This window comes from Dioscorea cayenensis, chromosome 8 (genome assembly GCF_009730915.1).
Source record: "Dioscorea cayenensis subsp. rotundata cultivar TDr96_F1 chromosome 8, TDr96_F1_v2_PseudoChromosome.rev07_lg8_w22 25.fasta, whole genome shotgun sequence".
Classification (NCBI taxonomy): domain Eukaryota; kingdom Viridiplantae; phylum Streptophyta; class Magnoliopsida; order Dioscoreales; family Dioscoreaceae; genus Dioscorea; species Dioscorea cayenensis.
The window spans coordinates 2,715,145-2,731,141 of NC_052478.1; the positions used below are offsets into that span (position 1 = coordinate 2,715,145).

At 33.4% G+C, this 15,997-nt stretch overlaps 3 protein-coding genes across 4 annotated transcripts; 2 read left to right on the top strand and 1 right to left on the bottom strand.

The window, feature by feature from the left end:
- The first annotated feature begins 3,863 nt into the window (after positions 1 to 3,863).
- Positions 3,864 to 4,872, top strand: LOC120267878 (homeobox-leucine zipper protein ATHB-40-like). The gene is made up of 3 exons (XM_039275549.1): positions 3,864 to 3,976; positions 4,074 to 4,375; positions 4,510 to 4,872. The coding sequence occupies exons 1-3, from the start codon at positions 3,910 to 3,912 to the stop codon at positions 4,741 to 4,743; spliced, it is 603 nt and encodes a 200-aa protein (XP_039131483.1). The 5' UTR covers positions 3,864 to 3,909; the 3' UTR covers positions 4,744 to 4,872.
- A 2,414-nt stretch (positions 4,873 to 7,286) lies between these two features.
- On the top strand, positions 7,287 to 12,057 carry LOC120267477 (pescadillo homolog). Its single transcript, XM_039275152.1, is given in 15 exon segments — positions 7,287 to 7,368; positions 7,457 to 7,542; positions 7,620 to 7,748; positions 7,867 to 7,986; positions 8,071 to 8,196; positions 8,649 to 8,733; positions 8,837 to 8,947; positions 9,449 to 9,542; positions 9,731 to 10,020; positions 10,169 to 10,225; positions 10,227 to 10,277; positions 10,455 to 10,576; positions 10,809 to 11,028; positions 11,127 to 11,342; positions 11,643 to 12,057. Coding segments are annotated over 15 exon segments (1,815 nt in total). The 5' UTR covers positions 7,287 to 7,344; the 3' UTR covers positions 11,727 to 12,057.
- Positions 12,058 to 12,334: 277 nt separating this feature from the next.
- LOC120266664 (deSI-like protein At4g17486) lies at positions 12,335 to 15,021 on the bottom strand. Of its 2 annotated transcripts, none has more exons than XM_039274303.1 (4): positions 14,824 to 15,021; positions 13,656 to 13,899; positions 13,038 to 13,325; positions 12,335 to 12,738 (listed from the first exon to the last, which is right to left on the bottom strand). In XM_039274303.1, the coding sequence occupies exons 2-4, from the start codon at positions 13,861 to 13,863 to the stop codon at positions 12,608 to 12,610; spliced, it is 627 nt and encodes a 208-aa protein (XP_039130237.1). In that variant the 5' UTR covers positions 13,864 to 13,899; positions 14,824 to 15,021; the 3' UTR covers positions 12,335 to 12,607. The 2 variants fall into 2 exon arrangements, with proteins under 2 accessions (XP_039130237.1, XP_039130238.1); XM_039274304.1 differs by having other exon boundaries at positions 13,656 to 14,704.
- Between the last annotated feature and the right edge of the window lie 976 nt (positions 15,022 to 15,997).

Below are 15,997 nucleotides of genomic sequence, written 5' to 3' on the forward strand. Positions count from 1 at the left end.
CCGGCAAGGCCAAACCCGCAGGGTCATCTGACCCGGCGGGCTGGGTCGCCAACCCGTAACCGGCCCGCACTGTAGCGGATCCGGTTCCGGGTCCTGTTTTCTCAACCCGGCGGGTCGCACACTGAGTTAACCCGCCGGGTTGCTATTCTTTCTCAAAAAAATTTCATAATAAAATTGCCTCTCCACAGATTTGAACCCTTGACCTCTATTAAGTTAAAGTGATGCACAAACCAACTCCACCAAGTTTTATTAGTTGACCATCATTATAGATTTATATATATACCTATATAATTGTTAGACATCATTAATTGTAAAACACATTTATGTGTATTTTGTGCTTATAAACATACATTTAACACAAGTAAACATGTGTTGGACTTAACAAATTCTTAATTATTTTCATCGAAATATAAATTTATATAAATAATTAAAAGTGTGTTTTAGTATTATTTTTTTTTTAAAAAAAAAGGGCGACGAGCATATGTTTTTATGGCATGTCAATGCGGGGTGCAACATCACTCTTGAATTATTTTCTTCAACGAATATTAGAACCCCCACCACTCCGTACATTAGACAAGAGGCTTATTATTTTTTTTCATCGACAAACATAAATAAGTATAAAAAATAACTCCTTAGAATTCAAGACCAAAAGTAAAACTTAGATAGATCTTAATAGATATATAGATAAATAAGTGTGTGACAACTCTAATAAAAAATTAAAGAACTAATATTTATCACATTAAAAAAATTGTACATACAGTTTAATTAGATAGATAAATGAATTTAATGAAATATTTTTTTTCTCAAAATTATTTTCAAATTTTTTAAGTTGTCCTGACTTTATCTAATTCATAAGAATTTTATTTTTCAAAATTATTTAAAAAACTTAATATAAAATATAATTTAATTTGTTTTAACAACCATGATAGAAAAACATTGTTGAAAGAATGGTTAGGAGGTGGGAAACTTTATGAAGTGGTCGATTCCATTTCAATTATTTTGAATTTTTAATAATTTAATATAATAATTAATAAAATCAAAAAAACCGCCGGGCCTGGCGGGTTGGGCCCGAACCCGGCGGGTTTGAGGAACTACCGGGCCGGGTCCGGGTCGGTTTCAACCGACCCGTGACCCGCCGGGTCTGCCGGGTCAACCCGGCCCGGCGGGTTAGTACTGTTGCACGGGCCGGTTGGGCCCGGCGGGCCCGGTTAACCGCCCGTGCCCATGTCTAACAACAACAATAATAATAGTAATAATAGGAAGCAGAAGAAGAAAAAGAAAAGAAGAATAAATATAATAAGAAAAATAATAAATAAATAGGAAGTAGATGAAGAAATATAATAAAAAAAATATGAAAAATAATATATATATATATATATATATATATAATAATAGTGAATAAATAATTATAAGAAGAAGAATAAGAAGAAGAATAAATAAATATGAAAAATAATAATTAATAATAATAAATAAAATAATAAATAAATAAATAATTAGCAGTAGTAGATGAAGAAAAGTAATTAATAATAAATAAATGAGAAATAGAAGAAGAGGAAATATAATAAAAAATAGGAAGAATAAATAATAACAAATAAATAAATAATGATGATGATGAATAATAACAACAACAACAAAAATAATAATAATAATAATAATAATAATAATAAATATGAAATAATAATAATAATAATAATAAATAAGCAGAAGAAGAAAAACATTGTTGAAAGAATGGTTAGGAGGTGGGAAACTTTATGAAGTGGCCCAGGTTCAATTCCATTTCAATTATTTTAAATTTTTAATATTTTAATATAATAATTAATAAAATCAAAAAACCGCCGGGCCTTGCGGGTTGGGCCCGAACCCGGCGGGTTTGAGGAACTACCGGGTCCGGGTCCGTTTCAGCCGACCCGTGACCCGCCGGGTCAACCCGGCCCGGCAGATTAGTATTGTTGCACGGGCCGGTCAAAGACCGACCCGGACCCACCGGGTCGGGCCCGACAGGCCCGGTTAACCGGCCCGTGCCCATGTCTATGTGGGCATACACGTGATTAAAAATTAATTTCGGTTGCATAAGAAACATGAGCAGTTATTTAATTCGCAAAATGTGATCATGAGGTTTTGTGAATAAACATTTGTATATTCTCCATTGAATTTTTCTTCGGCCTAAATTCTACAATTTTTCTTCTCATTAGTTGATTACTAATATTTTTAAAAATTATAAAAAATTATTCAGTCAATATTAATGATTAACTATGGCAATAATAAGTTCATAAGAATCAAAACAAAAATGTGAAACCATCAAATAAAAGCACACATTGTCAATGTTAAAAACCAAAGGCCACAAAAGTGGACCATAAAAATAAAAATAAAAATAAAAAATAAAAAATTAAAAATTAAAAATTAAAAAAACCAATTAAGAATATAAATCTTTGAGGAAGATGACAATGACTAGCCAATCGAATTTTTCTGAACTCCTAAATTTCTTCACTTGTTTTCTCATGTCAAATTAAAGCTACCAACTCATGAAGAAACAATATACATTTTTCAAAGATTTAAAATTCAATTCATAAAATGAATTATTCATCTCATCATATATTACCCTCATACCATAATTTTTTAATTCATTGAATCATATTCCTACAAATAAAATCTCCATTTTCCATTTTTTTTATCTCAAAAACAATGGGATGAATTTTAGTTATATACATTATATATATAACAACAAAGTAATAAAACATGATGAAATCTAATTACTACTCCCTCCATTCTTTTTTACTTGTCATATTTTGGAGATTTTTTGTGTTCTTTTTTACTTGCCATTTAGAAATTTTGTGCAATATTATTATTTTTTTAATCTACATTTTATATTTAATGTATTTATGTAAATTTCAATAAATTATATTCAACTATACATTTTTTTCAAAAACAAATTTTAAATGAGAGTAATAATATTGAAAAATTAATATAATTTTTATAAATTTTAGGTTACTAATTAATTTCAAATAATTTTTCTCAATCAGCGTGAATTAGATAAAAGTTGACAAATAAAAAAAACAGAGAAAATACTAATTAATTATAAATTAACTAATCGCATATATGATGAAAAATAAGCATTCTATCACTTTGAATTCAGAAATATTCACAACCAAATGCTCCATAAAAGGTGGCAGAATTCAAGGAAAATCAATTACTGTAAATATCTCTTCATTAATCAGTACATTAAACACGTATGCACACGTGAGTTTGATTAAGTAATCTTGAAGACAACTCATTACTCATGCAATTAATTAGGTAACCCAATAAGAGAAGTTTGATGACAGTGTTTGTGCACTTTGGTACGCAAACTTTGAAATATATAAATATTATTTTCTTCCTTTTCTCAAACCATGCAGAAAGCATCAACATGTCCACACTACTGCTACTTTAACTATGCACCCAAAGAAAAGCATAATGTTCTCCTGTTTGTATTTCATGCGCGTGTACTTTGTTTAGAACTTAAGCTCAAAACGTTGATTCCGAGAGCCTTGAAATGAAATGATATGACAAGGATAAGCAGACTAGACATCACATCTTTTCATTAGTTTAATTTTATAATCAAACACATGTGTTGTTTTCTCTTCTTTTCATTTACTTTGAGAGAGATAGAGACTAATATATATACATATATATATATATACAGAGAGAGAGAGAGAGAGAGAGAGAGAGAGAGAGTGAATATATTTTCAACTGGTTTTGCTTTATCCCACCACCTTTGCATGAGTCCATATTTACCTAACTTTGTGTTGGGATCTGTGACATTTAAATGAATAAAGGGTGCACGAGGTATATATTTGTCAAAGGTTATCCTTGTCAATATAAATATATGCAGCACACACTAGTTGAAAGAAGAGAAGGAAGAAAGAAGATGAGATGATCTCTGAGAACATCACACAAGTTAGTGATCAAGAGATGATCAAGAAGGCACTCTCCATCACTGGTATATGCTTGTGCTATTAATTAGTTCATTATATCTTTGTCTATATATATAGTTGTTGATTATTGATTATAATCTTCTTATCTATATATGTTTTCAGATGTAACGAAGAAGAGAGCAAGAAAGAAGGTGAAGATGAATGGAGATGATCATAAGGAAAAGAGAAGGTTGAATGAAGATCAAGTGAAGTTGCTTGAAATGCACTTTGAGAGAGAACAGAAGTTAGAGTTAGGAAGGAAGATTAATTTGGCTGAAGAGTTGGGGATGGATGCCAACCAAGTTGCAGTTTGGTTTCAGAATAGGAGAGTTAGATGGAAGCATAAGCAATTGGAAATTGAGCATGAGAAGCTCAAGGCCAAGCACATGGTCATTCTTGCTGAAAAACATCAATTAGAAAATGAGGTGAAATAATCAAAATCAATTATATATATATATATATACATATCTACATACATACATGCATATATACATAAGGTACATATATGTAGAATCAATTCTCTCTTGCATAAGTTTTATTTAATGGTAGTTTATTTCAGGTGTTGAAGCTCAAGGGAAGGATTAATGAAGCTGAAGAGAAGATAAAGAAGGTGTCTGGAAGTTCAAACGAAGGTGTCAATGGATTATTTGATGGACATTGCAGCACAAGTTATTCAAATTCAGTTGGTGAAGAATACAATTTGATGGGAGATTTTGTGGATGAGATATCAAAAGAGTACATAAATATGTGTGCAAATGAACTTATGTCTGAGCACTGCATGCCTTGGTGGTAGTTTGATTATGCATAAATTATAATGTGATGTAATTAACTTTGATTATTTTCCAAATTAAAAGATGTAGACTTGTATGTGTTATTGTTGGACGTAATTAGACTTAGACATGTTGTGAGATTTCCACGCGTGGTTATATGTTTCTCTTCACACTTAATTAAGGAATGCATGAATACAATTTTTTTTATTTTTTTTATGATAAAAGGGACAAGTTTTGTCAAAATGAAAAATTAATAAACAGTATTATAGAGTATTTTTACAGTGTTATATAGTGTTTGTATAGCACTACACAATTCGGAGATCAAGGGGTTTCAATCCATATGCTGCCTTGCCAATTCACCATTCTAATGAGATATCATTATGCTACCATTTTTTTCTCGAAGACAAAGATTTATGCATTTAGTTTTAATTTTGTTTTAAGACACATTTAATATCATTAGCAAAGGCCTTTAATTTAGTGGTATTTTTTTTTGGGGAGGAGAGGGCGAACCCACTAAAGACCCCAGGGACATGCACAAGCATCGGTAGAACAAGTGGGGACGGGGCCATGCACATGTGGGCTCAGGAACTACCCGTACACAATCACTATTCACAACTCCCAGAAATATACCATTAGCAGAGAATCGAACTCTCATCACTCGGTGAGAGCTCTATCTGCGACTCATGTACCAATAAACCCGAAGGTCATTGGCTAATCTAATGGTATTGGTTCTACTACGAAAGATGTCTTATAAGGATGTTTGCTATCCAAGATTTACAACAAGCTGAACATAGTGGTGCTAAAAAGAGTCTCCAATTATGGATGCAGGTTATATATACCAATCCCATGTCTGTGATGTGAGTAGGCACGAACTGAATAATAAATTTTCGATGATACACACATCTCCTTACATGTGGGTTGCCCACTTTATTAAAAATAATATGGGTTGCCTACTTTATTAAAAGTAATAATAAAAAAATTTCATTAATTTTCTCAAATGAAGTTTTCTCTTGCATATAAAGGGAGCTTTTAGAATTTTAATGATAAGGTTTGGATTAAAAGATTCGCCCATCTCATGAGAAAATGGAATTTTTCTTATTCGGATAGTAGATGGAACATCAAAATAATCTTAAAATTTAGGAACAAAAACTTCTAGGCTATTTTTAAATTTCAAAATGAGTTGCAGATAATAATAATTTTTTTTATATAGTAAGGTGTTTTTTTACATAGTGGATAAGCGATAAAGTAAAAGATAAATAAATATGAAAGTATAACAATTACGGTAGTTTGACTGATCATTTAGAGATAAACCCCCACTATGTAACTCTGAAAGGGAGAACGAAATGTATTTCTCACACAGAATTCACAAAATAAATTATAATATGAGAAACTCAAAATCGAGACCTTTTAATCACAAGCACGGTAGTTAGTAGTGGGCTAGTCCACAGTTCTTTAAAGTGTTTGTTTTTTCACATAGTAAACTTTTTTTTTCTTAAATATAGCTATATTTTTTTAAAAAAATTGAGTATAAAAAATGTAAATATTGTGAGACTTTTGTTTTGGAGTGAAGTGATACACAACGAGCTAGTGCATAGCTGGTTAAGCTCATCCAATCTTGGTTGAGCCTCGATTTCAAATAAAAGCTTGTGTGTGGCCAGATAAGCTCGCTTGCATGAATAGTAGCAAGCTTGCTAAGCTTTAGTACTTGAGCCCATTGGGCCGCATGAGAGCTCATCGAGGGCCTAAGCAAGCCCACCGACACAAAAAGAGCAGACTAAATACAAGAAGGTAGAGTGGCGTTTTTATAAAATTTAATTAAATTAGGTTTTTCAAATAAAAGAATTTTTAAAATTAGATCTCATTATAAAGCGCATAAGTCTAAAAGAACCAAGGTAGAGGATTTGATTAGCTCAGTCACCAGTCATAGTTTTGAATTGCTAGGGTTTGGTGATGGTGAAGCAAATGATTCTAATGAACCAACTTGAGTTCAGACCAATCGTATTATAACATTAGATATAGTCGTGTCAAATTGAAAATAACATTTACGCAATCTTTTCCTTTCAACTTGTTATCTTTTATGTCTTACCTTGTGGTTTTTGTTTTAATACTTTCATCACCACTAGTGATTTTTATGTTTTAGTTTATCTTTCCTCTCCTATTTTCTACAATTGTAATTCTTTAGTTTATCGACTTTTTTAAAAATAAAAAAAATTAAAGTAAAAATTGAGAACAATTTATATGCATTTATCTCAAAAATTTATTATAAGCATTTTCCTCATCAATGATTTTTAATAAAGGCTAAATTGTATTTCAATGAGGTTGTATACAAAACTTTGTTTCATTAAACAAAAATTAAATTAAAATTTCTTCTTCACCAATTTCAGTTTCATTTATACACCTCCTAAAAAGTTGCTGGACTTCATGGACTTCCTATCCGCTTGCTATGTTTGGGCCAAGGTCTATGATTTTTATGGGCCAAGTTTGGGCTGTAACAACTCATCAGGCCCATTAAGAGCCCTAATGCTTCCCCTATTAAACCCTTGTTCAACTCGTGGGCACTGCCGCCTCGCCAAGCTCTCCGTTCCCTTCTCCTCCGTCTTGGATCCTCTCGAGCGGTTGTCGGCATGCCGAAGCACTACCGTCCTCCGGTGAGCTTCTTCTCTTCCCTCTCCCTCTCGATCTCCATCTCCATCTCCAATTAACCACGACCAATCACTGTTCATTCTCTTTCTCCAGGGGAAGAAGAAGGAGGGGAACGCGGCCAGGTACATCACCAGGACCAAGGCTGTTCATTACCTCCAGACCAGTCTCTCCAGCTTCAGGTGCCTCCTCTCGCTTTCATTTTGCCGTAAAGGCGTTGTTTTTCTCCGATTTTTTGCCAATTTTTGCTGATTTGCAGGAAGCTATGTATTCTCAAGGGGATATTCCCTCGGGAACCCAAGAAGAAGGTCGAGGGAAACCACAAGACTTATTATCATATGAAAGATATCGCCTTCCTGGCTCATGACCCCCTGATTGAAAAGTTCAGGTGATTGGTTGCTTCTCTTTGTTTCTGTTGATTGGTTTTTTCTCTTTTGATCTTCGCTATATGGTTTTTAGTAAATTGCTTACATTTTTGTTTATTTTCTTTTCATCTGATGCTTCAGGGATATAAGGGCCCATAAGAGAAAGATCAAAAAAGCTTTGGCGAAGAAGAACAGAGATCAAGCAAATCGGTTGCTGAGCCAACAGCCAAAATACAAGCTTGATAGACTTATCTTAGAGAGGTTTGTTACTTCCTAAGCAGTAAATCTGTGCATTTGATATCAATGGTCAACACCTTTTTCTTGATGGTGTGCCTTGTGCTTCAGGTATCCCACTTTTGTGGATGCTCTTCGTGACTTAGATGACTGCTTGACTATGGTACATCTTTTCGCGGCACTGCCTGCTGTTGAGGGCGAGAGGATTCAAGTGGAGCGTATCCATAGCTGCAGAAGGTTTGTCTTAGTGGAGCCATTTCACCAAGTGGTTATGTTTAGTGTTATAAATTATTCTTGATATGCTTACTTGGTTAAGTCTTTTCCTGTGAAAGAATTCATATTCAATGAATTCTTATCTTATAAGTTATGTTCAATCCAATTCTAAGTCGTGTTTATTGAATTGCAAATGCTCCAAGTCCTTGACAAGTATTGACTTTTTCTTTTCCTAAAGTTAGCTTGGTTGCAAACCAACAGCAATTATTTCTAGATGCATATGTCTGGCTTCTCTTTGTAGTCTTTGGGGTATAGATTGACCATAATTCAACATTTGCTTCTTGTGACTTGTGATGTGTTAGGTTTTCTAGATTACTATCTGTTATGTACCATATTTCTTTGATATTATGTATTTGAGTAAATAGTAGGAAATGATCACACGGATATGGTTTGAAGCTTCTTGATTTTTTTATTAGGTTAAGTCATCAATGGCAAGCCTTCATTTCCCGAACCCATAAGTTGAGGAAGACTTTCATATCAGTGAAAGGCATATATTATCAGGTAAAGTTGGACTATATATGTAATTTTCTGTGAGGCTTTCTTGTCTTGTAACTTGTTAATCCATAATTCCTATTGTTTAATGTGTGAAAATTGTTTGTTAAAGGCTGAGGTTGAGGGTCAAAAAATCACTTGGTTAACACCGCATGCACTGCAACAAGTTTTGACAGATGATGTTGACTTCAATGTCATGCTTACCTTTTTAGAGTTCTATGAGGTATTATTATGCTGATCTTACCTCCTTTTTCCTTTCTTGAATATGCAGTAGGATCTACTATCTGTTTGACCATGGGAGTTGTAGTCCTGCCTTAATTTTTTTCAATTGGTTCCATCATCTATCCTGTTTTAAACCCGGTATATAATTGTTGCATACTTGCATATATACTTTTAGAAATAAAAAAAAGTCTGAATCCTGATATTTTCTCCATAAGATTGTCAATCACTCAAAAGCACGCAGAGCACTACATTGTGCATTTTGGAAATTTCATTGTCCGATGAACTTGTAATGTTATCTTCAGTATGCTTGGAGTGTTTTCCTGTATTTATATTTATTGAATTGACCATGCAAATGTATATATATATACATATATTTTTCTGTACTCGTGTGAACTATTATGGCTCTTGAACTCTTCTAGGTTGCCTCTTGTAATCATCTCTTAATTGTTTTCCCGTCCATTCCTGAGATTCTGCACCTTACTTTGTCTTTTTGTTTTTGCAGGCACTGCTTGGATTTGTGAATTTCAAGCTTTATCATTCCATAAATCTAAACTACCCACCTATTTTGGATCCTCGGCTGGAAGCTCTTGCAGCTGGTACTTGTTAGTTTTAATTGCATAATTATTGAACTCTTTTTGATACTTCTTTTTAAAATTCTTGCTGCGTTGAGTATTCTTTCTCTTGGACATTAGCTGCTATCTTATCCTTTTCATTTGCCTTTTTTCTTACTGTATTTTGTTTACAAGTTGTATATATTATTCTTATATTTTTCAAATCTCTGCAGAGCTCTATGCATTATCTCGATATGTAGCCACCAGCTATGGAGCCCAGCCTAAAAATGTTCAAGCGATAGATTCTTCTCAATCTGACCAAACTGATGCCGGAAAAAATGAGACCAGACCTGATGAGTCTGAACTGAGGTTAGCTCAGCTTCAGCATCAGCTTCCCGCCAATGAACCAGGTGCATTAATGCAGATGGTGGAGGATGCCACCTCAAAGGAGGACGACGATGATGATGAAACGAAAGAGTGCAAGTATCTTTTTAAAGATATGAAGTTTTTCTTGAGTCGTGAGGTGGGTCTGATCTGAATAAATGCACATGCAAAGACTTATGCTATTTTATTATTTTTTGTGGTTATGGATCTTTTGCATTTGTTTTTTATTCTATTATATTTGTGATTTCATTTCTGTTTCATTTGATGTGGTCTTTCGGTTATTACAGGTTCCAAGAGAGTCATTACTTTTTGTAATTCCAGCTTTTGGGGGTGTTGTCTCTTGGGCATGGTGATGGTTCTCCCTTCAGTGAAGCAGATGAGGATATCATGTATCAGGTACATCTATTGGATTATCTGTTAGCCTCAATGGCTTATGTAACTTCATCAAGAAACAAGTTCTAGACAACTAATTGCTGGCTATTTTAACATCAAAAATCTAGTGGAGCTATCTGTTATTCTATCAGTTCTGATGTTGTTTACTTTGTTAACCTTTCTCATATTTGACTTGCACAGATTGTTGATAGGCCAGTCCAGGGCCATCTATTTCTCTCTAGGGAATATATTCAACCACAGTGGGTTTATGATTGTGTAAATGCAAGGATGATTTTGCCAACAGAGCCGTATGCTGTTGGAAGGTGTATTTCAGTCCAATGGCTTTAAGTCATAATATTTTCCATTATACGAATGTAAAATACATGTGTGTGTGTGGTTTTGTTTATGTTACCTTCAAAGACTATTCTTCGCTACTATATTTTCAATTATTTTGGGCCCAATTCCATGCTACACATTTTTTTTCAGCAAGTTTATTTTTCATTTTCCTTTGTGTTTTATTGACTGCTAGATGGTTTTTGTTTAATCACACAACAGGATTCCCCCGCCTCATTTGTCTCCTTTTGTTGACAATGAAGTTGAAGGTTATGTTCCTGAGTATGCAGAGACCATTAAACGGCTGAAAGCTTCTGCAAAAGAGCAAGTTTTACCATTACCTGGTGCAGGTAGTGATGAATTGGACAATTCACAAAATCTTTTGGTTGAAGGTATCATAGATCGGGCAGAAGCTATTGAAGCTGAGGAAAAAAAGCGAAAGGTAATTGGTCTCTAAGTCATTTAGTGAGCAACTGCATTTAAATGCCTTGGTGTATCACAATAGATTATGGCCCAACTATTCACAAATATTTGTCACAGTTGTCAATGCTAGAGAAACAATACCGTGATGAATTGAACATGGAGTTCAAGGGCATCAATTACTCGGCCTCTCTGCCAAATAGGGGATCATCTGATGATAATGTTGTTGAGGAAGATACCACCACCACCAATTTAGAGCAAATTGCTGAGGATGCTCAGAACAGGTCTAAAATTTCCATGTCACGGAAGAAGAGGAAGATTTATGAAGCCATGCAGGTAATGATTCTTTCTCAATTGAGTTCTTTATCCATCTTATTGAATTGTGAGGTCTTCTACTTTTCGATTTAAAACTGTAAATAATATAATACATAAGTTTCAAGCTTTCACTTGTTATATTTCTACTGAACTTCGTACGGCTTTTGTTGTCATCTGCACGTTGACTGAGATTTTGAAATTTCTGTGAACTATTTAAAGCAATGTTGAATTTGCAATGCTGTATCACTCTTGGCGTTAATTATATATTGTTGTTAGGTTGCATTGGTTGAATTTCTCATATTTTGGTTCTTCCTCTTTCAGATTAGCAAAGAACGGAAGAAGGCGAATGTTGATCTTCTCAAAGAAAGAAAGAAGAAAGCAGAAGAGCAAGGGAGAACCAGATGATAACTTTTTCCTATTTAGTGCTTGCAGGTGCTCATGTTATCAGCGAGCATTATGGGTCATCTGTTTTTTCATGTTTGTTGCATGTGTTGAGAAGGATAGCCTGCTTGAAATGTATTATTACGCAATTTTGCCCTGTAGATTTCTTTGAAATACCAAGTCATGAGATGTCTCTTCTATTTTGTTCTGTCTGGGCAATCAACTGTAGAGCCTAAAAAAGAACTATGGTTTACTGTAGCGTAGCAAGCAGTTCAGTTGGTACTATTACCTTAAGTTTTTCAGAAATTGTTGTATTTTGTGAGGGTATATCTTATTGAAAACTTATGTTCAAATCCTTTTCTTTGTAGCAAGTTTTGCTTCCAATAATTATATTTAATTTTAAAGGGCCAAGTTATTTTGCAATTATTATTATTATTATTAAGCTGAGTAGGATTAAACTATCCCAAAGGCACTGGTTTAGAAACCAGTGTCATTAGAGAATCCCAACAAACCATGCAGGAATTTGTGTTCAATGCAGAACGTCCATTTGTAGAGTTGCTTACTTGATGAATAGTCTTAAACTTAATTGTTTTTATAACCTCTAAAATCAATATAATCTTTCATTGCTCATGAATAAAAGAGTTCAATGATTTATACAAGAAGAAAGGAACACATTTCATCTCTTAGTGTTGGTGTAAAGAATACTTGCTATGTACTATACAAATATAGTATCATTCTAAATGATCAATGAGTGATTAAGCTTTTTAAAATTCTTCAAGAGCTTCTCTCGTTAAGGAACCATATATTTCCAGCAGCATTAATAAGCTCTGCAAACTCCTACATGTTGTTTGATGAAACAATGACCAGTGGAAGAGGAAAGATGCAGACAATCACAACTGATGCAATCAAATTGAAGATCGGCGTTGGAACATAGGCCTTAGCCTCTGTTTTTCTCCTTCTTGCCTTTCATAATCTTTTATTTGACGGACAGCAGAAACTTTAAGAGCCTTGGGCAGTATGCTGCTGCAAATTGCACCTGCAATTTGATTAAATATATTAAGAGATATGACTGCCGGATTTTGATCTTAATCATACAATTGAAGATGACAGTTTCGGTTTAATGTGCTTAACTATCCACTAAACCAATACAATACTGATCTATATTTTTGGTGTATTGTTACCATATTGCTTGATTGATTGTTGAAAGGCTTGATCTATGAATGCTTAACATACCCAAAAAATATCGGTAGGCAATGTATTAGATTATGGTACAAGAATGTATCACCGTTTCTATGAAAGTAAATAGCAGCATAAGACAGACATGAAAAGGCATACCTATTCTTGCTAGGCGATTCACCCACTTTGGAATTAAATTTCCTGTCAATTTATAACAGATGTCGTTGCAGAAATGGTTACAGTTCTTAGTGATCAAGTGGTAGGTGTCTCCGGTGTAGTTCAGAGATTGGCGCTCCATAAATTCACTAATTTGATTTGGATTCAAACTTGTCATGCCCATGAAGATCGCCTGCCTAAATCTGAAGCCTGGACATCGTCGAGGCTCGACCTCGAAAATACCACTGGTAGGATAGCTGTGAACTCCGAAAGCATACTCCACACCATAAACTGCAAGCATGGATTTACTATGATTGATTATCAGCAACACGTTTCATTAAAACATCGTATAATTGTCCAAACAGAAAAGCTATGTTTCATTAAAACTAGTCAGTTGTTTGAAATGTGCTAGTTGTTTTTGTATCTGAAGCTGATTATACTAGAGATAATTGAGCAGACATCCACCTCACAACTTCAAAAGTATGCAACAAATAAATGTAAATCTAGCAAAATATAGTGACAACAGAAAACTAAATGTTTATATGCTGAATAGCTTAGCAAGAAAGAAATGAATTGAACATGAGTTATCAAAAAGAGTTGTGGGTTAGCTGTCAACATTACCTTCTATTCCACAGTGAAATACTCCAATGCCGGCCCAACGTATATAGTCATTCATGGAAGTCAAGTCATATACATTGAGATAAACTGGTACACCGCCTTGTGTTTGACATGCTGAGTGGATTTTGGGGAACAGACAGAAACAAGGAGATTTGCCACTGGCGCGAATAGGCTTGAGGGAGTTACTCTGTTTCTTAGAGCAGAACTTCATATTTATTTCAAAGATGAAACTAAAACAATCAACGTTCTGCAGACACTCAGTATGTGAAACAAATACACATCAGTTGGCCACTTAACAAACAAAAACCACCATAACAAATCAAAGAGCATGTTGAAACACTGATATAAATTGCTTCTTATAAGCTTCACAAAACAAAAGTAATTGTAACATTTGCATAGCATACTTATTAATCTTCTGAAAAAAAGAAGAAGATTTTCAGAAATCAAAATTATCAAATACAAGAACTGTTCCAGGAAATAGAAAAGGCAGTACATGCACATATCTCCTCCCAATCCTGAGATCTGTGGAATGAGTTTACATCAATGGCGGAAAGAAATGCCAGAAGAAAACAGAGGCCATAAACAGGCCAAGATTGAGTTTTTAATAAATTATCAAGCCAAAGACCATGTCTAGCAGAGAAGTTACAAGACAAAGTAACCAACATCCAACCTTACAAACAGGACCAGCAAATCAAAAGGCCAACTCACAGCAATATCCATACAAATACTACAAACCCTTCCTAATTCCATAACAAAAATTTCAAAATTCAAATTCAAAACTCTCATTCAATGTCAAAGGTTTTCTTTCCCCAAAAATCCATACAGATCCACGAGATGTACCACAAAATTAGGGCAAATCCAAAGAGATAAACTAGTTCAAGTTGCTGCAAGTTCCTCCATACCAAACACAAATGAAATCCAAATTAAAAAAATAAAAATAAAAAATAAAAAACTCAACTCCACCAATCAAACAACAAACAAAAAACGATAAAGAACCAGTCTTGCCATAAAATTACTCCAGCTCATCTGTACACACTCCCTTAAATCTCCACCTAAAATCATAATTTCATCAATACAATCAATGCAGCCAGATAAGATAACCATAAGAAAACAAAACAAACAAGAATCAAAAGCATCAAATCAAACATTAAAAAAACATATAAAATCACACCTCTAGCTACCAACCAGCCCTCAAAACAATCACCAAAAGCATCACATTCCGCCGAATCACAGCACGAGAGCAATTGAGGAGAGGATGAGAGGCAGATAAGATCTCGGATAGACGAGGGCAAACAAGATCTCTCTCTCTCTCTCTCTCTCTCTCTTTGCCCTTCAATGGCAAAATCAAAGTTTTGGCCTTTTATCAGCTTCGCGGGAATATCGAAACAGGATGAAACGACGGACAAAAAACTCACATTGTTGTCGTTTTCTTGATAAACATTTTTAGCGAAAGAACCCCATAAATTATTTGAAATTATTTTTCAAGTCCTCATTTTCCAACAATGCAATGTTCTAAAATTGAATAGAAACCAAGATATGTTAATTTTTATATATAAAAAAAGTATTAAAAGAATCCAGTGTACCCTTATTTTTAGCAAACTTTCATCATACTACAGTTTTTTAAAAAAAAAATATTAATTTTTTTATTAAAAAGGTAAATAATATAAAAAAATTACATAAAATTCAACTTCTACTTGTATCTTAAGCATGAACTGAGATTTAATTGCACTTTCTCAAGAAAAATATAAACATTCTATACAAAAATCCGATGTCAATAGATCAGAAATTTATTATTATTTAAGTCATTTTTGTTAATATTATTTTTGGAGATTTTTAATACCATACAAAATTTATCCTTTAAAATCAAGAACTAATTGAAAGATCTCACTATCTTATAATTTATTAATTTTAAAATTTTGAATAAAAGTTAACTATAATGATAATTTGTTTTTTAAAAAAATTCAAACTTATCTCTCTCATCTTTTTGTCTTTGATATAATATAATAGTTAGCCAAAACGATCTATCAATTTGATTTTAAAAATATATATATATATATATATATTAAATACAATGGATAAATGGCATATAATTCTTATTTTTTGAAATATAAAAAAAGGTTTTTTAAAAAAATTAAAATTAGGTGATTCATATAGCAAGTTAACCCATGTTAAACCAATCTCAAAACAATTAATATGTGCTTAGATTATAGATATAATATCTAGATAGAGTTTCTTATAATCCCAAATTACCCATATCTCATCCGCATAAAGTTTTCCACAATGAAATGAAAAAATTAGTTAAATATGATAAGACTAAAATTATGGTACGGTTGGGATATACATGA

Excerpts from the sequence above, each read along its gene's own strand:
- LOC120267878 (XM_039275549.1), top strand. The coding sequence starts at position 3,910 with ATGATCTCTGAGAACATCACACAAGTTAGTGATCAAGAGATGATCAAG. Across the intron at positions 3,977-4,073 it reads GAAGGCACTCTCCATCACTG|ATGTAACGAAGAAGAGAGCA; the intron begins GTATATGCTTGT and ends ATATGTTTTCAG. Across the intron at positions 4,376-4,509 it reads AACATCAATTAGAAAATGAG|GTGTTGAAGCTCAAGGGAAG; the intron begins GTGAAATAATCA and ends AGTTTATTTCAG.
- LOC120266664 (XM_039274303.1), bottom strand. The coding sequence starts at position 13,863 with ATGAAGTTCTGCTCTAAGAAACAGAGTAACTCCCTCAAGCCTATTCGC. Across the intron at positions 13,326-13,655 it reads ATTTCACTGTGGAATAGAAG|TTTATGGTGTGGAGTATGCT; the intron begins GTAATGTTGACA and ends CCATGCTTGCAG. Across the intron at positions 12,739-13,037 it reads GAATCGCCTAGCAAGAATAG|GTGCAATTTGCAGCAGCATA; the intron begins GTATGCCTTTTC and ends ATCAAATTGCAG.